This window comes from Lactuca serriola, chromosome 5 (genome assembly GCF_051521515.1).
Source record: "Lactuca serriola cultivar US96UC23 chromosome 5, Lser_US96UC23_V15, whole genome shotgun sequence".
Taxonomy (NCBI): Eukaryota; Viridiplantae; Streptophyta; class Magnoliopsida; order Asterales; family Asteraceae; genus Lactuca; species Lactuca serriola.
The window spans coordinates 17,881,858-17,902,108 of NC_136412.1; the positions used below are offsets into that span (position 1 = coordinate 17,881,858).

At 34.7% G+C, this 20,251-nt stretch overlaps 3 protein-coding genes across 3 annotated transcripts; 2 read left to right on the forward strand and 1 right to left on the reverse strand.

The window, feature by feature from the left end:
- Positions 1-4,085: 4,085 nt before the first annotated feature.
- On the forward strand, positions 4,086-6,201 carry LOC145052086 (triphosphate tunnel metalloenzyme 3-like). The gene is made up of 2 exons (XM_078999896.1): positions 4,086-4,845; positions 5,485-6,201. The coding sequence occupies exons 1-2, from the start codon at positions 4,148-4,150 to the stop codon at positions 5,501-5,503; spliced, it is 717 nt and encodes a 238-aa protein (XP_078856022.1). The 5' UTR covers positions 4,086-4,147; the 3' UTR covers positions 5,504-6,201.
- A 3,265-nt stretch (positions 6,202-9,466) lies between these two features.
- LOC145052088 (Leucine-rich repeat family protein) lies at positions 9,467-13,481 on the forward strand. The gene is made up of 16 exons (XM_078999898.1): positions 9,467-9,617; positions 10,176-10,467; positions 10,548-10,676; positions 10,751-10,958; positions 11,030-11,176; positions 11,266-11,340; positions 11,438-11,509; positions 11,610-11,681; positions 11,748-11,819; positions 11,910-11,981; positions 12,068-12,139; positions 12,221-12,292; positions 12,382-12,525; positions 12,607-12,678; positions 12,763-12,909; positions 12,995-13,481. Exons 2-16 carry the CDS (start codon positions 10,270-10,272, stop codon positions 13,177-13,179), a joined length of 1,737 nt encoding a protein of 578 aa, XP_078856024.1. The 5' UTR covers positions 9,467-9,617; positions 10,176-10,269; the 3' UTR covers positions 13,180-13,481.
- Positions 13,482-13,625: 144 nt separating this feature from the next.
- LOC145052087 (protein TOPLESS-like) lies at positions 13,626-19,992 on the reverse strand. The gene is made up of 23 exons (XM_078999897.1): positions 19,795-19,992; positions 19,065-19,192; positions 18,803-18,982; positions 18,594-18,707; positions 18,342-18,500; positions 18,078-18,255; positions 17,846-17,993; positions 17,451-17,759; positions 17,239-17,348; positions 17,047-17,116; positions 16,897-16,970; positions 16,633-16,824; positions 16,427-16,554; positions 16,093-16,327; positions 15,834-15,995; positions 15,658-15,753; positions 15,418-15,564; positions 15,227-15,337; positions 14,969-15,148; positions 14,651-14,875; positions 14,380-14,568; positions 14,141-14,310; positions 13,626-14,052 (listed from the first exon to the last, which is right to left on the reverse strand). Exons 2-23 carry the CDS (start codon positions 19,142-19,144, stop codon positions 13,842-13,844), a joined length of 3,468 nt encoding a protein of 1,155 aa, XP_078856023.1. The 5' UTR covers positions 19,145-19,192; positions 19,795-19,992; the 3' UTR covers positions 13,626-13,841.
- Between the last annotated feature and the right edge of the window lie 259 nt (positions 19,993-20,251).

Below are 20,251 nucleotides of genomic sequence, written 5' to 3' on the forward strand. Positions count from 1 at the left end.
TGAAGGACTTGAATATGGTTAAGAAGGTGAACCCGTCGAGTCGTCGCCTAACTCGACGGGTAGGATCGGGATTCAGGGCAGTCGTCTGGGCAGGGACTCGGCGAGTTGGAAAGCCAACTCGGCGAGTCGGGTCAACTGAAAGTTGACTCTGACTTTGACTTAGGGCATGGTCATGGGTAAAATGGTCATTTTACCTAAAGGACAGTTAGCAGTGTTTGATTGAGTATGTCGTGGAAATTGCAGCCGGAGGACTCCCGGAGCAGCAGCAGTCAGTTAGTTCCCGATCAGTTCAGCAGCTACTTCGAGGTGAGTTACCTTCCAGTAGCGGTGGGTCTAAGGCCACAATGCCGACCCACCAGTAGGAGATGTATGGTAGATGATTGTCTTTGTGATATCATCTAAGTTTGCTATTACCTGATATGTTATATGCTAGCATGATATGTTGTCTGAGATAGTAGTAAAGTTCGGTCGTTAGGACCGAAGGGTAGTCAGACACCCCAGATACGTCTGACAGTATGTGATGATATGTTTGCATGCTGGCTTGTTATGTTATATGTGATCATAGTAGTAGGGGTGAAATAGTCCCCGAGGATCGGTTGTCAGGACCGATGGGTAGTCAGCACCCCAGAATGGCTTGACACGGGTAAGACGGCACCCCAGAATGGCCGTATGGGTAGGTCAGCACCCCAGAATGGCTTGACACGGGTAGGTCGGCACCCCAGAATGGCCGTACCGGGTAGTCAGGCACCCCAGAATAGCCTGGCAGTATATATGTTATGTGTTCGTATGGTATGCGGTACGTTGGGGAAACTCACTAAGCTTTGTGCTTACGTTTACAGTTTTGTTTTCAGGTACCTCTGCATCGAAAGGGAAGGAGCCGGCGCGGTAGCGGCACGTCATACACACACTCTTCGGTTTCCGCATTTATGAGATTTACTGGGACTGTACTCTGATATTTTGATGGGATGTATGGTGTGGCTTTTTAGAACGCGGTTGCAATGTGTTATGATGTGAACAAACAATGTTTCTTTTTATTTAGACGATGTTTTTATTTATTAATGTTTTCTAAAGTAATATTTTTAAAAAAAAAAAATGAAATTTTCGGACGTAAAAATTTGGTCGTTACAGGAGGGTTAACAATGAAATGACACCAAACTTAATTCTTGAATGGCTAAAATGCATTAAGTATTAACAGCAACAAGAAAGTTACATTACAGTGATAACAAAAAGTTACATAAATTAGATGAACATAATATAAAGAATCTTTAAGAAAAGACCAGCAACAACACCAACACTTTAGCATCATCCTTTGAAATAAAAATCCTTTGCTTGCCTTTTATTATTTGGATTTTCAAAAGAAGCAATCTACTTGTATTGGTGTTTCCAATATAGCACTCTACTTATGATATGGTTTCTTGATCTGGACAGAATTAGCACCCTACCTCAAAAGCATCATTCTTTTGCATCGACTAAGATTGACATGTCATGATAACAATCTACTTGTAGCTTAAAGTGCAGAACTTGCACATATAATTATAAGGTACCTGCATAGGGATGGAAGACCAGAATTATAGCTAGTGTTAACTAGGTAGCCACTCGAAACAATGTAGATTACATATTAACTTTTAAACAACACATCCTCTTTATAGACAATAGATGGTTAAAAGGTTAAAAACTCATTTTTCCATTGTAAAGAGATCAACACTATATGAATATAAAGTTTTGTAATTCGATTCGATGATGTAATGACAAAGTAATACCCTTTGGCTAAGTAAAGAAAGTGAAGAAAATGGAATTTATTTATCTTTTCAATTCACACCAAACAATACCAAATATTTTTGACCGGTTCACTTTACAATAGGTAATATGGTTTGTTAATCGATTGTACCACACATATTGTAACATAACATTTAAGCAAAATATAAAGAAAAGAAAAAGATTCTATCTTTTTCTCTAACCTGTGTAAAACTGAAAGCAGGTTGAAAAAATTTCTTACAACAGGAGAAATAAGGGAGGGGCAGTTAGAAGAGAATAATGAATAATCACCTGTAATCCGACTAACATACAGTCTCCAACTTCCAAGATAACATTAAGACCTCAGAGTGGAAATGTTGTCCGTGTCAAGAATCGGGGATCCTAAGCTAATATATACCCTAAAACATTCAAACAATAATTTTGATATTTTGAAACCAGAAAAGATGATCCAAACAAACAAAGTAGGAAATTGGGTACAAATGCAAAACCTTAACAGCACCAAATCATAGGGGAAGCCGACGAAATTGGGGTTGAGACACATCTTCGGCTAAGGGGTGAGGCTTCAACTGGTAGTAATCGGTGAGAATAGGAGGGGGGGTGTTGAAACATAAAAGTGACCCTCTTGAACTAAGGTACCACAATCATCTATCAACCGCAACTGTTCACCATCAGCAATCATCTCAGCATCTGGAGTCAACACGTCTTCAGCATCCGCAGTCTTTGTTATTTCCTTTACTTATCTTTATGTAATGTACTCTATTATCTAACATGCCTTGCACGACTGCTTATAGAGTAGTTGTTTATTTCTGAGACTTTATAAATAGAGACTCTTTCTAATGTATTCTATACAACTCTTAACTTCTTAATACACAAGATTTCTTCCTCAACCATTTCTCTTATCACTCGATGACTTGTGAATTATTCTGAATATATTTCTCCAAGTTATCTTCTTCATTTCTCTATCTTACTACTCTTCACACTCTAAATTGCTACTGAAACATAACCTCTCTTCGGAGCAAGTCTTCTAGACTTAATCACTAAACTTGATCTTCCTTACTAACTCGGAGTGAATGCATTCCTTGTTATGAATCAGTTTAAGTGTATTCTTGATATAACAATTGTTGTCATTTATATTTTTTACTTTCCGCAACTAACTATCTAACTATCTAACTATATTATTGTTGAGCTTTTAGATCCTTTGAGATTAACTATTCCGCAATATACTTGTTATAACGTTTGTTCAAGTGTGTCTCCAAGTTTTTCTCTCAACAATTGGTATCAGAGCCAAAGTGGTTGCTTTTTGAATATCGGAACTCTGATTTTCTCATTAAGCCTTCTATACCACTAAAACTCATTTCTCAAAAAAAAAAAAAAAAACAAAAAAAAATGGCACAATCGTTATCTCTGAATGTCTCCAATAAAGTTGGTGGTTCTAACAGAGCTTCAATACTGGTAGCAAATGAATATCATCACTGGTCACAAAGAATAGATAGGTACTTAAGAAGACTGGGTAGAGATGTATGGCGATCCGTGGAAGAAGGACCACACGTTCCAGTCCTCACACCAGTCTAAACTGACGGTGCGGCAACCAGGATAGGAGGAGGTCAACCAACCATGAGCCGTCCCACCAAGGATGATCTCGATAAAATGGAAAATGATGCTGTTGCTTTTTATGAAATTTCTTGTGGTGTTGCTCCTGACAACTTTGATATAATCATAAACTGCAAGTCAGCAAAAAAGATCTGGGATGTACTCAAAAACCTATACGAAGGCTCAGAACAAGCACAAGATAAGAAGCTCACTACCGCACTCAACGACTTCAACAACTTCAAAGCTCATGCGGGTGAAAGTTTGGAAGACTCCTTCAAGAGATTCAACCTGATAGCCACAAAGTTATCAAATGCTGGTACCATCCACAGCAACCATGAAACCAATCTCCAGTTCTTTAATAGCTTAGGACGACATTGGACTACGGCTAAGATGATAATTAGGAGTAAACTCCAAACAAAATCAAAGACGAAAAAGACTATGACAAAGGGAATTGATTGTATTCCACTTAAAAGTTCGTTTCTTCCACATAATATATAACATCATTACACAACTATTATACAAGTTGATGAAGCATGTATTTTAAATGGATAAATCAAAATCTAAAACAACCTGCGTGACAATATATAAACTTGATATAAAGTATACTAGATAAGTTTTAGGAAGTCGTATACACTTGAATGTAGATTAAGTATCTTTGTTATATATAAACTTGAAAAACGACATGTATTTTGCTAGTTAGAATCTAGACATACAGGCATAACTAAACCAAAAATGACATTTTGATTTACTAATAAATATTTTTTAACTTATCGGAAATACGTTTGGATTGGGATGTGTGGCGATGTCGCGTTGGATCAAGAATAATCTTGCAAGACTCTCTTCGTTATCACAAATCACCAACAGCAACCCCTCCGCCTCCAACATTATGGAAGTGGAAGTAAAGCTCCGGCTGCCGGACTCCACCGCCCATCAGAAACTTTCCGATTTACTCTCTCCTTACCACACCAAAACCCACCTCCAACAAAACCTTTTCTTCGACACCCCATCACTCTCCCTCGCCACCACTCACCTCGCCGCCCTCCGCCTCCGCTTCTACGACCTCGACTCCCACGCCATCCTCTCCCTCAAAGCCAAACCCGTCATTGCCGCCGGAATCAGTCGCATAGAGGAGGAAGAAGAGTTCCTAGACCCCTCCCTCGCCCGCGCTTGCGCCGCGGAGCCATGGCGGTTCTCCACCATCGAGAAATCCAGAATCTTGAAGAGAGTAAATGAAGAATTCGGGGTTGATCTAATGGAACTCGTGTCTCTTGGAGGGTTTAGAAATGTGAGAGCTGTTCATAAGTGGAATGGTTTGAAATTGGAATTGGATGAAACTCAGTTTGATTTTGGGGTTAATTATGAGATTGAATGCGAGAGTGATGATCCTGATGAAGCTAAATTAATGCTGGAAGAGTTGCTTAATCAAAATGGGATTTGTTTTTCTTATTCCCAGGTCTCAAAATTCGCCATATTTAGATCAGGGAAGCTGCCTGAATTCAAGTAAGCCTTACCAAATTCTTTGAAATTGTTTTTCTTGAGTTGTTGGGCATGTAAATCTAAATTATTGTATCTGGTGAATCTTGAAATATGATGTATGCTTGAGAAAACAGTCTAGTTGGTTAGCCATTGATTCAATTCATGTAATTTTGAGGCTATTGAGTTTGATGGTTTAGAACGTAGAAGTGGTACACCAAATTGTCGTGAAAAACAAAAATTTGTAATGCTGAATTCGATTTGTCTGGCTTGAAACCGTTCAAGAGGCATATTTGATTGCACAACTCTTTTCTAAATTTTAATTATGTAAAAGTAGAAGCAAATATATATATATATATATATATATATATATATATATATATATATATATATATATATATATATATATATATATATATATATATATATATATTTTTGGGGGGGGGGGGGGGGGGGGGGGGGTGGACAACCAACCCGGATGACTATGTCCATTGTTGTGTTGTGGCTTAAGCTCTGAGAGATGAGAGAAATTTGAACTGTTTCTCATTGATTGATTAAACAAAGCTAATATATATGAAACGTACTAGGTGGAAAAACTTGCACTAACTTTTTTTAACAGAACTTAGTTAAATTACTAATATGCCCTTATTTACTAACTGCCAACAGAAAAGGTGTAACCGACTAACCGAACAAGAATGTGAAGCCAAAAGAAAAGGTGTAACGAGCTCGAGCTTCTATAAGTGTCAAGCTCGGCTTGGCTCGTTTACATCCCTATTAGTAACTTGGCTCAAACAAAATGATGATAGTGTAGCTCATGTGCTTCGGACCCTCGTGAAAGACTAGATTTGTAGCTATATAGACAACAACTAAATGGGAACTTGAAGTTCACTAAGTAATCGGCTTAGCCATGCTAAATCAGCACTTACTTGTTGCATTGAATGATAATCAAGCGTTGTGGTGTCAAAGCTATAAAAGTTATTCATGGAGCCAAGGTTGGTTTGATACTTCGAACAACACTAAAGGAGTGTGGAGGGAAATGGTTGGTACAATTAGTTAGCTTCCTGGTATGAGTGTTATTTCTTGAAAGTACGTTCTAGAAAAGAGTGGGGAAAGGGAAGACTACTTCGTTTTGGAAAGATCTATGGATTGGGGAGTATCGGTTGATGATTCAGTTTTATGAGTTATTTTCTTTGGAGTTAGACAAAGATTATCTTGTAAACCAGAGAGGGGTTAGTAGTAATTGGAACTTGAATTGGACACACGAGACTAGAGGTGCGGTGGAACAAAATCAAATGATGGAGATGGGGGCCTTGATTCAGGGTTTTTTTAGAAAACCGTGATATGTGGATTTGGGACACGGTTTCGAACTTTCGATCCCAAAACTAATAATGATGATTCTTTCGATTTTAGAACCAATCATGGAATTGGTACTGATATCAATTACTTGTTTTAAGATTTTAAACTAAATTTATTTACCGTTTTGAAAAAAAAAAAACCCTAAGAAATTAGTCTTCAATATAACTAGAAGGCGTTCTTAAATTCATAGAGAACACATTTTTTGTTCGTTCAGTGAGGAGATATGTGATGGATATTTTTGAAATATTTGTTCTTCATACACCCCACATTAGATAAGAGTTTGAAAGAAAAGGAGTAGGAAAGCTTATTAACCATAAATTTTTAGTAATTGAAAACTTAAAACTTTAAAATACAATTTGTGTGTATCCAAATGGGTATTGATCTCGAAATATCACATGTTTGTGATCAAACTTTTACCACGATACAAGTGAACTTAAATCTTAGTTGGCATTTACAAATTGAACACTCTCACTTAATTTAAGGTTGTGTTTGGTATGTTATAGCTGGTTTATAAACTAGTTTATTTAAAAAAAAATTAAGTTGTCATGTTTGAAAAGCCAAAAAGTAGTTTATAAGATATATATATATATATATATATTTTTTTTTTAACTACTTAGGTTGTATTTGACACGCCACGGCTAGCTAATAAGTTAATTTAGTTTTCAAAAAATTTTAAGTTGTCATGTTTGTCAAGTCAAAAAATAGTTTATAAGCTAGTTTTTTATAAAGCTACTTAGACTAGCTTTTCAGGATTTTTTTTTCAAATATACCCCTTAAGTAATTACAGAAAAAACATTTTTTTAATGTAATTTTATGCCATTTATATATTTCAGCTAAACTTATCAACTAGTTTTAACAAACGTCATTTTTTATCGGCTATTTTTTAAGCTATCAGTTAGCTTTTCATATATCAGCTGACTTTTTACCTACTATGTCGAACATAGTCTTAGCCTAGCTTTTTATGAGTTTTTCTAAATTTTCCAAATGTACCACTTAATTAATTATAGAAATGCATTCTTTTAAATGTCATTTTATATCTTTCAGCTACTCTTATCAGACGTCATTTTTTATCAGCTAACTTTTCAGTTATTAGATAGTTTTTTATTTAACAGTTAGCTTTTCAGTTAATATGCCAAACACAACCTAAATATTAGTTGGTTTTGACAAAATTAGTGAATATGTTTAAGGGAAATCTCCGGAACAATCATAATATTTTATCATAATTTACGAAAAAATCTCAAACTAAAATTTGTTTACGAAAAAGCATTAATTATCGGTAAAAATGATGATTTGACCCGTTTTTTCCTGGTTTACTAGTTTCATTACTTACTTGGTTCCATTAAAGTCTAATTATTTTATCATATTTTATGAATAAGTCTCAAACTAAAATTAATTGATGATTTGACAATTTTCTCCATGTAACATACATTTTACCAGTTTTATTTCTCCATGTAACTCTAAACTACATGTTGGAAAAAATCGATCAAATCGTTATTTTTACCAGTAATTCATGTTTTTTCGTAAACAAATTTTAGTTTGTGATTTTTTCGTAAATTATGGTAAAATATTAAGATTTTTGTGGAGATTTGTCTATGTTTAAAATGTAAAATTGCATACTTAAAACAACTCATGTATTTTTTTAAAGGGAATTATATTTTTTACCTAATATAGTTGACTTTTTTTTTATTCTTTTATTATTAATATATTTTTTGTAATTTTGGTCCTAAAAGAATTTTCTTACAATTTCTGCCTCATTTGAGATCCTTACAACTTTTTTTTGTTCGTGTTCCAAATAAAATGATTATCATTGGTCCTTGCATATAAATGTTTTTTTTTTCAATTTTGATCCGAAAAATACAATCTCTTTTAGAACATAGGTCAAAGACGTTAAAAATCTCAAATAAGAACCAAAATTGCAAGATGATTTTTTTTTTGAACAAATTGTATAAAACACTTATACCGTGGTAGCAAAAATGTAATTTACTCTTCTAAAAATAATATAAAAAAGCCTTCAAACAAATAAACTATCAAATATTTGACATTATGAAAACTCACTTATATTCAGTGAAATATATCTATCGAGATTTTTTGCACATAATTTTCCGTGTGACGCGAGACAATACTCATAACATTTAAAATAATTTATGTTATAATTTACAAAGTTCAATAAGTAAATTATGAGTAAATTACAAATTTACTTCGTGTGTTATATTATTTTCTCGGGTTCAATTTAAAGTCAAAATGGTCATCGGAACAAAAATAACTAAAAATCGACTTGTTAGATACTTAGAGTATAAGGTATGGGTCATGTTGCATCTCGTTGTTGCTGAGGTGGAACATCCTCAACGCCGTTAAGAAGCATCAACACCCCTCCCCCCCCCCCCCCCCCCCCCCCCCCTTCTTGTTGTATCTAGTTGTGTTATTTCTTCTTGTGGCCATGACTAGATGCAACGTGATTTTTTATTGGTTGCCCAAATTCTCTCTCTCTATCTCTCTCCTCTTAGCATGGTGTTATAGCATCATGAACACCACCCTCTCTTCTTGTTGCTTCTTGTCATAACACCACTTCAAATTGTCCATACCATATGCTCTTAGATTTAGTGATTCAAAGATTCTACACGCAACAAAATGAAACGGGGATATTACAATTTACAACAAAATCAAAAGTTGCATAAAACATATATAGTTTTTAACAAATTTGCAATTTACTCTTTTCATTTGAATAATTTATAATTTATATTATTTTATATCTATAATTTAAGATTCTATATAATTTCTTTATTTCAACCTTCTCTGAATATTTCATACATTTTATTATTTGTTATCCAAAATTTGCATTTCAAAATAATTATCGAACAGAGGCACGTAGTCAAACTCAAATGACAATGAATTGTATTAAAAATATAATTTCAGACAAAATGATCAAACAGTAACTTGATTATTCGGATGATTCATTCAAACAAAAGATATACCAATACCATCCACAATATTTTCTAATACAACTATATTTACACAGACAAAACTTTCACGCAAACAAAATTTAGCGAATAAAAAAAGTTAATGAAAGAAGAAGGTCTTTATCACTTAAGATATTTTTTGGTTAAATGAGTTTTATATCTTATAAATTATAACATAATATGGTATTATATAATTTACGTGGGACCTTTCTCAACTTTAGTCTTATCCCAACTCCTTTGATCAGAGAATCATCAAACTCCGAGCCTCCACGTTGCCATCATCCGCAGGTTCGATCATTGGCTCGTCACCACCCCACCCTCTCTCTCCCTCACTTCTATACGCTTTTACCTTCTTCTCCATTCTTCTTCCTCACCCCACTCTCTCTCACCCACACCCACCCACCCAAATTATCGTTTAATCCTGATCGTGATGGGTTTCTATGAGCTTACTTGATAACGAATCATCGGATATATGTCCTTTTTTAGGTTCGATTATCGTTATTTTGTTTAATTTAGTGCTTGTTTTTACTACCACGTTGATCGTTACACAAGCTTCTTGATTCTTTGCTTAATCATTGTTTTGGGTTGTTAATAAACGAAGCAAATTTTATCGATTTCGAAAAACCATGCTTCTTTTTCATTTTTCCCTTTTCTTGAAGCTAGGCGAGTTTATAACAGGGGTGTTTATATTTTTGATCATATATATCTATCTGTTTTCAGGGGTTTTCTTCATTTCTTGAGTATGCTCTTATTAGGGTAACTTATAAAATATAGATAAATAATTCATGTCGTAAATTACAATACCCTGTTTCAACATAAAAACTCTATGTAAAATGATCGGACTCATGTCTGAATAGAAAATTTTGGGTCTTAAATGTTATATTTTCTTCCTGCCATGCTTTCTTTAAAAAAGAAGTTGCAATTTTGACACCTATTTGAAGACGTCAAACTAGATCAAATGTATTTATAAGCTCTAAACTTGAGGGGGTTTTTGGATGTTGGTAAAAAGTGATTATGATTATGATTTTCTGTTTGAACTCGCAGGTTAACACGACCTCAAAATATTGAATAATCAACATCAGTTTCAGCACCTCGATTCTTTCCTTAGCTTATATAACGTTGAAAACAAAACATATCCATGGGGGGAGCTTGTTCTAGAAAAAGAGACCAACAAACCAACGACGACATTGTTCTTGGAGGAGTTTCTCGAAGATATTCCAAAAGTGGAAGCTCAAAATGGCTGGGAACCTCTTTTTCTCGAGCATCTGTAGATAATAAACAAGGAAACACCATACCCCCGTCTCTCATGGAATTATGCATTTATAAAATTTCTCAAGTACGTTTATCATTTCATCACTTTTACTATTAATAAATAAAAAACTAGTGAATTTTTACTGATTTTGTGGTGTGAAACAGGAAATTGATGAGTATGGAACCTTCTCTATGCTTCCAAGAGATATCAGCCAACAGATTTTTAATGAATTGGTTTACTCTCAACGCCTTAACGAGGCTTCTCTTGAAGCATTTCTAGATTGTGCTTTGCAGGTATATATATATACATCTAATATGATTTCAATGTAGACAAGCATATGATTTAATTTATATACTTTGTTTCGCAGGATATAAACTTGGGTGAATATCCAGGAGTTGATGACACGTGGATGGATGTGATCTCTTCACAGGGATCATCTTTACTTTCTGCAGATCTTTCTAGTTCCGATGTTACAGATTCTGGTTTGTTACATATTAAAGAATGCAAGAATGTTGAGGCTTTAAACCTTAATTTCTGTGAACATATCTCTGATGTTGGGCTTGGATGCATTACAGGTAATCTCTTCTAATGATTCTTTATTGAATTTGAAGGAAAACAATCTTAATATAATTTTATTTTTTTTCAGGTCTTTCAAACTTGACAAGTTTGAGTTTGAAGAGGAACACAAGCATCACTGCAAAAGGAATGAGTGTGCTTTCAGGATTGGTCAATTTGTCAAAGTTGGATCTGGAAAGATGTTCTGGAATCCATGGTGGTCTTGTCCATTTAAGAGGTCTTTTTTTTTTTTTTTTTTTCCTTCTCATAATTAATATTCAATAATTAGAATTAGATAAAATAAGTATAATGAATATTATATGGCAGGTTTAAAAAAGCTGGAGGCACTTAATATGAACTGTTGTAATTGCATTACTGATGCTGATATGAAGCCTCTCTCAGGTAGTTTTTCTAATACGTATTTAGACAAGCATACTTTATTATAAACTTGAAAGAATTTAAATATGATGTATTTTTTATGCTGATGATTATGTTTCAGACCTAAGAAATTTGAAAGAATTACAAATCTCCAGCAGCAAGGTCACAGATAATGGTGTCACATTCTTGAAAGGTTCACTTCAATTATTTCTAATCATTTTTACATATTCAGTGAAAGATATATATATTTTTTATTATGTAAATTAAAATCTAAGTAAATTTACATTTTTCAGGTTTACACAAGCTTGCATTGCTGAATATGGAACGCTGCCCTATTACTGCAGCATGCCTGGATTCACTTTCAGGTTCAATTATATTTTCTTTTTTGTAATCTCATTATGTTGTTTGACTTTTTTATTTGTTTTATGTAGATCTTGTTGCTCTACTTTTTCTGAATGTAAGCAGATCTAATATCACTGATGATGGGTGTGACAAGTTTTCAAGTAAGGATCTGTATCTTTATTGATTTATTTTTTTTCATTAATTTATCTTAAAAACCATTAATTTATAACTATTGAGGTCTACTTATGCAGAATTGAAGTCTCTAAAAGTGCTCAACTTGGGATTCAATGATATGTCAGATGCTGTTTTGGCACACCTCAAAGGTGAAATCTCTTAACTTTCATGTGTACTCAACATAACATATTAGTATTTTCCAAAACTTCATACACATAAACTTTTACAAATGCAGGTTTGATAAATTTGGAGAGCTTGAATCTGGATTCATGTAGAATTGGGGATAAAGGATTGGTTCACTTAGCAGGTAATTCTTTTAACAACCATCTTTATATATATATTAATGTATCCATATGTTGATAATTTGATATGTGTGTGTGTGTTTTAGGCCTTGTTTGTTTGAAATGTTTGGAGTTGTCTGATACAGAAGTTGGAAACAATGGTCTTCGTCATCTCTCTGGTTAGTATATATCCATATATCCAATCATGATCCAATTTTGTTTGACCCTTGACTTGGATTTGACTTTTACATGATCTTGATTCTTGTAGGTTTGGTGAATTTGGAAAGTTTGAATCTTTCATTTACACTTATTACAGATGGAGGTTTGCGACACTTGTCAAAACTGTCAAATATTAGATCACTTAATCTTGATGTTCGCCAAATCACAGATGCTGGACTTGCAATTCTTACAAGTAATATATTGACCTAATTGACTTTTTTTTTTTGAAATCCAAGAAATGTTTTTAACTCTTAATTCCTACTTTGTGATGTAGGTTTGACCGGATTGACTCATTTGGATCTTTTCTGTGCGAAAATAACAGACACCGGAACAAATCATCTGCGCAGTATGCTATACTTTTGAATTTAAAAATGATTTTGTTTTTATAGATATAATCGAGACAACTTATTGATAGAAATTTTTGTAACAGATTTCAAGAAGTTGCGATCATTGGAGATTTGTGGTGGAGGATTAACTGATGCTGGTGTGAAGAACATCAAGGATCTTAAATCTTTGATGCTTTTGAATCTGTCTCAAAACAGCCACCTGTCTGATAAATCTCTAGAAATGATATCTGGTATTTTGTCATATGATATAATCAGTTTTGTTTTCTTGATTAAATATGAACTTTGAACTTTGAACTTTGAACTTTTGAAATGCAGAATTGACAAACTTGGTGTCTTTAAATGTTTCGAGTTCAAGGATAACAAGTGCAGGATTGAAGCATTTAACAAGTCTGAAGAAGTTGAAATCATTGAGCTTGGAGTCAACTAAGGTGACTGCAAATGATATAAAGAGGCTCCATGAATCCCACCTTCCTGATCTCGTGACTTTTAGGCCTGAGTAGGTGGAAAGATGCCATGGGGTTTCTGTACATAAAGATTGGTGATGAATGAATATGGACTCCATCCCTGATTTGTTGAATTGTAAATATGTCTGCTTCTTGTGTTGTGGGTGATACTATGTCTATTGTCTATTGTCTAGTGAACGTGAAGCTTTTTCTTTCATGGATGTGGAAATTGTGATGTAAATAAAGGCATCCTTTGCTACATCTCTTTTTATATTGTCTAGAAATCAATGTGGGTAATGTTCTTGTAAATATTATGGGGATGTTTGTCGTTATTATAAAACTAATTTGTTCGCTTGTTATATGTACTACATCTGGTTTGTTTGTTTACAATATTTTATAATCGATATAGTTTCAATAATGGTTTGCTTCTTTGTTTTAATAATACCAAGAAAAATAATCTGAGAACATGCCAGCTGGATAATAAATACCAAGACACAAACAAGGAAAATCAAAATGAAAACCCAATCGTGACAAGTTTTACAACTTTGATTTGACATTGGATGATTCAGCATTCTTGTACTTTGACCATCCGACAATTTAAACCTACGACTTTACACAAACCAGATAAGTTAGAGATCTACATGTGACTAAAAATTTTACATTTTCCAACCAACCAACAAAAATTGCTTCCAGTTTGACCAAAACAAGTTGAGGTGAGGTCATCTTTGAGCTTGATCCGCACCCGAACCCCCAACCGGTGTAGCCGCTGCATTACTGGTCGAACCGTTTTCAGCCGGCGGTTGAACCCCCCATTTGCTTTCCGACTCGAGCGGCTCAAATACATGAACCACCCCATCTGATAGCCCCAATGCAAATTGATTCGGTTCTTGTGGGTGTGCAGCAATCACCAACGGATGCACATTTGCATTGCTAAAACAAAAACACCCAAAATTCAAAAAAAAAAAAAAAAGAACGAACAAATTTTGACTAAAGTCAACGGATCTTTCTTCTTTTTTACCTTGGGACATTGGGAGAAAGATATGCAGATGGATTGATTCGACAACGTAATCGAAGGTGAGAAGCTGTAAAAACACAAACTGTTGCATCCAAAAAACTTGCATACACCAACTGACTGTCGCATGAAAACATCGCGTGTGATATTGGGGCAGATGATTCGCGTGCAAGCCACTGATAATAAAACCAAGGGTTAATTGTTAAAAAGAAGAAAGTTTGTTAATTGTTAATTGTTATTATTACCTGTTTTACACATTCGAGTTTTGTTGTTTCGTATATTGCGAGTTGGGTCTCGTGTACAACAAGGAAATGGATCTGATCATGATGAAACTGTACACGTGTGTCTGACTGTGCTGTTGGTGTTCTTCCAGGTGGAAGCTGAAGGTATCTTGTCTTTTGCTTCTCCCATCCATCGGAACTCCATACACAAAGCTGAAAAAAGGTAAATTTGTAAATAATATTTACAGTTAAAAATTGGTGGTGTTGAATGTACATTACATATACTACTACTAACCTGAGCATCTGCCCCAGATGAGACTAAAACATTGAGCACGTGTGAAAATGCAAGACCTGTAATTCTTTTTGAATGCCCTTTCAGCTTGCTTTTTACCTCGTCCACACGAACGTTATATATCTGAATCGTTGAATCATCCATTCCAATAGCGATTATATTATTATCTTGTGGATGGAAAGCAAGAAACGTGGCAGCTGGTGGTGGTGGCATGAAAGTTGTCATCGTCTGCAAGTGTTTTAGATTTAATCATTTATAATATTTAATAAAGTAATAAACTAAAACTGTTTTTCTTTTTTTTTTTCGCAATAAAAAACTTACCTTGAAAGTCATCATGTTGAATAAAGAAATCTTTCCACCAGATGCTGACATCACATAAGAATCGTTTTTGGATAATGCAAAACAGGCGACAGATTCTTCAGGGTTGGTTTCTGCCACGTCATTAGTCATCAAAATCCCACTTGAAGGTTGCCATAATTGAGGTGAAACACTTGCGGTTGCCTGTGCATAGATTTTTTCAATTTAACAACAAAATTTCGATTTAATTTCAATTTTTGAAATATCAACTAAATTACTTACCTTGCCACTTGAGTTACGCTCACTTCGTTGCCATTTCCACAGCAAATGTATAGCATTTGATGCTAACGCCAATATAGCGTTACCAGAATTTGTATATATCAATCTTGATATCTGTATAATAATCAATAAACAATCATGAAAACGAGATTCCAAACAAGAAAAAAAAGATCATACTGTATGTAATAATTTACCTTTGTTACTCTCATGTTTTCTGGGAGTTTCATCGATCGACACTGGGAAGGTTCGCTTATTTCAGTGAGTTTCCAAATCTTTGATTTGTCGTTCTGTTCTTCAGTGATTCTTGGTTTCACATCTGGCATGCTTCTGGTATCTCCATTCTAAAGCATAAACGAGATTTACAATAATTCATAACAGTATCGAATTTTTATAATCCCGATCATAAAAACCAATAAACATTCTCTTAAACTGACCATTCCCGAGAGAGAACCAACAGAGCCAACTCTCTCTGCTATTCCGGCACTGCTGGCGGCGGCGGCGGCGGCAGCAGATATTGTGTTTAAGGTAGGCTGGAGATGATGATAATAATATCGTCAAAAGATGCATAAAAAAGAAGTTTCCGATTACATTCTGGTTACTTTTCAATTACCTTTGCAGGTTCCTGGGCTCTGGAAGCAGCATCATAAGAAAGATTCTCAAAAGTTCGAAGTAATCGAAGACCATCTGAATTCGCCAAAATTTTGATTCCATTTTCGTTTGCGGAAACAGCTAACAGAGTGCCATCTTTGTTAAATCGGATACGTGGGCTCGCCTTCAATTTAGGGTTTGAATGAACGAATTAGATTCTTCGATAATTCTCAAAAAAAAAAAGACTTTTTGATAATATGGAAATGAATTGGATTTACTACCGGAAGACCACCGTCAGCCTCCACGCTTGTTAAAAGCTGAACGTTATCCATATCCCAATATTTGATCGAGAAGTCATCGCCGGCGGCCAAAAATCGGTTTTTAGTGGTGTCGAACTGCACAACGCCTAACGATCGTTTACGGAATCCATGATACGTTCTTTTCACAGCTCCTTCACTTTCATTCCATTCCACAATATGCGATTCCCCTTCTTTGCTTGTTCCACATGAAAAAAGTCTGAAATATTTGTAAAAATTGATGAGTATTGTGAAAACTGATTGTTACATTTAGAATACAAGGGTAATTGAAGTGTAGTGTTTAATTTAAGTAGCTAACCTTGTTCCATCTGCACTATAAGCCATTGTTGTGCACCATCGACCAGGAGCTTCATAATCAACTCGTGATCCCATGTTATCATATAACCATGCTTTTATTTTCCCATCAAGAGCCGTTGAGAATATAAACTAAACCCAAAAAAGACCTAAAATTATAAAACTTCTCTAACTTAGTATTTATTAAAACAAAAGAAGAAGTAAAGTTACCTGAATGTTTTCTTTGTAGTGAGGGCATACAGAATAAACAGGAGCATCATGACCTTCAAAAGTGTATTGTTTTGCACCAGTTGCAGCATCGAAGACTTTGATGGTTTTATCATCCCCACAAGTTATCACACAGAGTTGCTTATTTGGATGTGAGAAAGCAAGATCATTTACTCCACCAACATGAGCATCAATCTATAAAGGAAATTATATGTTACTTTATGGTTTTTTGGATGATCATAGTTGGAAAAAGGGAAGCAAACGTACCTCTAGATGTTGTCTCACATCATCGCCTCCATGGTATGAATATATTTGTACAATGTGTCGTGAATAAGCAACTCCTGTTTGTATAAAATTATTAAAAAAGATTAATTCTCCATCCACATTTTTATATGTTGTGATATAAAAATAACTTACCAAACAACGAACCATCTGGACTCCAAATTACACGGTTTACAGACACGCCAGGATCTTTTACAAGAGCAGCCTAAAAAGGGTAAAACCGTAAAATGATAAGATTTTTTTTTTTTTTTTTGTCTCCATAAAGTAAAATAGTTGATAAGGCAAAAAGAAACATCCCCTGAATATGCATAAAAATACATACAATACCTGCATAGGCATCGAACACGAACTAAGATCCCAAACTTTGAAGTTTTTAAGAACCAATTTTTCTCTTGAACCAACTTCCCACAATCCAATATCACCTACATTTGTTCCAACTGATGCACCGAGATTTATAAAACCACAAAGTCAGTTGATCTACTAAAGGAAAGAAAGTCAAAGTCAAAGTCAAAATCGTTTAAACACAGTTGACTATCTACCTAAAAGCAATGTTTGTTGTATAGGATGGAAATCCATGCTCATAGGAGAGGAACCCTGGTTGAGAGTTCTTGCAACAGTCTTGGGCAAATCATCAGATGCAGATGAAGATACAGATACAGATGCATTAAAAGGCTGTTGAGTATGACTGCTACCATGCCCTTGGAATGACACGGGCAGCACGTTGACCGGAAGGTTGACTTCATCTGTTATCCCCATTGGCCTTGTCCTTTTGCTCACATGGTCAGAATCCCCAGATGGGAAATCCAATGAAGGGTTTGTAGGTGGTGTTCTTGGATGCTTTAAAGCAGCTGTAAATTTAATAAAATTACAACTCTAGTCTACTCTAATACTAATTAATTACATGGTGTTTTTAGATTTAAATTAGCAAAATAACCTGGCATAGATGGACCACAAAGACCAATTCCACTTCCGGAAACAGCAGGGTGAGATATTGCAGGCGGGTTTGGGTTTGGGTTTGGGTTTGGGTTTGACATCCAACCCGCAAGAGGAGCTGGAACTGGAGCTTGTGTAGGTTGAAAGGGCTAAAATATTTATATATACACACACTAATTAATCACAAAAAGTTTTGAATCATTTTATAATGAAATGAAAATAAATATACAAACCCCGTGTGCGCCCAAAGGAGGAAAGCCTCCGGCTTTTGGCAATGACCCGAGTAGTGGATTGTTTGCGGGTGATGGAGCGCGGGCCCCGTTTGGTTGACCACATGAATGGTCAACAAACAAAGTTTTGATATCCGGATTTGGCCTTGGGTTTTTACAAAGTTGGTGTTGCCAATTCAAGCTGCAAGACATGTATAATGTTTTTCAACACTAGAAATTGATTCATCACATTATTATTATAATTATTACAATGCCAAAAAATTTCACCTTTGGTTTATGAGAGTCCGTAGTCTGGAATTCTTAAGGTTAGGAAACTGCAATTTGTCACGAAACAAAGGATTTGCTTCGATAAGTTTCTTGAGCTCAACCAACATTATAGCCCTAGCTGATTTCGTGTCACCGTATTTAGAAAGTTGTTCGTTTTCCCTAAAAATCAATACATGAATAAAACACATCTTATGAAAATCACATTCTCCATTTCCATTCCCTCTAATGAGTATCTACATAAGAGATAAATACCTAAAATTCTCCAAAGTCAATAACTGAGTAATCTCCTTGAAAAGCTCTTCATTAAATGATGCAAACACTTTAAGATCCTTTACTAGGATTTCCACTGCTTTGGACCGATCATGCCTATGAACATACAAATTGAAGTACACTTTTCATTAATTAAATATGAAAATTTTCCAAATTTACTTGTTGGATAAACTCAAGGGCTTTTTGCTTACTTATCCAATGCTTCAAGATACTTTTGTTTCCTAATTTCAAAAAAGATCTTCATTGAGTAACGATTGTCATCCACTTTAGTAAATCCAGACAGATACTTCTCAACTTCATCCCAATTCCCATTATGAACTTCATCTTCAAAATACTTCATGTTAAAGAAAAATCCAGATTCTTGCTCAAGCCTGCCACAAAATCATTACATTAATTCTAAAATCATTTGAACAACAGAAAAAACCTAAAACCCCAATTCATGAACAAACTTACTTGTGAACAGTCTCTTTAAATTTTTCTTCATCAAGAAACTGTAAGATCAAGAACACAAGCTCCCTACTTAGAGACGACATTGTAATTCCTGGTCCCTACGTCCCAACAACGATTACAACCCTTCAGATCTGTAAAACCCCAAATACATCTGTAAATAATACTGTAATTTTTTTTTTTTTTAAAATTAAAAGTAGAAAGGGTGAGCTACCATTAACTTCAGGTAAACAGTAAAAAGGAAATACCCAAAATCAATTTATCTAATATAAGATTAAATAAAAACTTGGGAACTTGAAACAAAAAAGTAAAATCAAACTATTAGAAAACCCAGACCCAAAAAAAAAAAAAAAAAAAAAAAAGTAGATCGCCAGGAACTTGACCTTCAAATCTAGCCGAACAAACAAAGTTTTCATTTATGGTTCAGACAAGATGAGCATGCACCGACATATATGAACAATAATCCTAACAAAAGTTTTGAATCTTCTTTAATATATTTATTATTTTTAGAACAGAAAATAAATTTAAAGATTTCTTTCGCGGATCAGAGAAATAAAAAGCAGCTTTAAACCACTGGGAATTGAAGATGCGAAAGAAAGCAAAAGTAGTTCACAAATGGCAAAAGTAAAGCAAGTCAAGAAATATTATTATAGATATCCATAGAGAGAAAAAAAAACGACTTTTGAAGCAAAATACTCCAAAAAAAAAACACACAGAAAAGAGCTCAGGAAAACACCTTAGCAAGATCGATCGATGATAGTAGAGAGATGAAGAACACGAAGAAGTCGAGGTCGAAGAAAAATTACAGAGCTTTCTCTCTCTACTTTTTCTCTCTCTATATATATATATGGGTCAGCTCTTAGCCCTCTATATACATACATATGTTTTTTCTCCTCCTCACTTTCTCTCTCTATCCTATCGTGGGGAGAAAATAAAAATACGATATTCGTTGCAGAAATGGCGATTTTTATAGAAGAAGGATGATAAGTCAAACTACTTATCACTCCATCTATCACATCACTTATTGATAAGAGAAAATTGAAAAGTGATAAGTTAACCAGATATGGGTCCCACTTAGCCGGCTAAACAACTGTCTTGGTTCATCGGCTCAGAACCACGCGCTGACAGCTGTACTTCAGCTTGGCTTGACCTAGAAGTACATGATCGCCAAAATCTTATCCGTTCACTTAATG

Excerpts from the sequence above, each read along its gene's own strand:
- LOC145052086 (XM_078999896.1), top strand. The coding sequence starts at position 4,148 with ATGTCGCGTTGGATCAAGAATAATCTTGCAAGACTCTCTTCGTTATCA.
- LOC145052087 (XM_078999897.1), bottom strand. The coding sequence starts at position 19,144 with ATGTCGTCTCTAAGTAGGGAGCTTGTGTTCTTGATCTTACAGTTTCTT. Across the intron at positions 18,708-18,802 it reads TATCTTGAAGCATTGGATAA|GCATGATCGGTCCAAAGCAG; the intron begins GTAAGCAAAAAG and ends GTATGTTCATAG. Across the intron at positions 17,760-17,845 it reads TTGTGGTCCATCTATGCCAG|CTGCTTTAAAGCATCCAAGA; the intron begins GTTATTTTGCTA and ends TTAAATTTACAG.
- LOC145052088 (XM_078999898.1), top strand. The coding sequence starts at position 10,270 with ATGGGGGGAGCTTGTTCTAGAAAAAGAGACCAACAAACCAACGACGAC. Across the intron at positions 10,677-10,750 it reads TTCTAGATTGTGCTTTGCAG|GATATAAACTTGGGTGAATA; the intron begins GTATATATATAT and ends TTTGTTTCGCAG. Across the intron at positions 11,177-11,265 it reads TGGTCTTGTCCATTTAAGAG|GTTTAAAAAAGCTGGAGGCA; the intron begins GTCTTTTTTTTT and ends ATTATATGGCAG.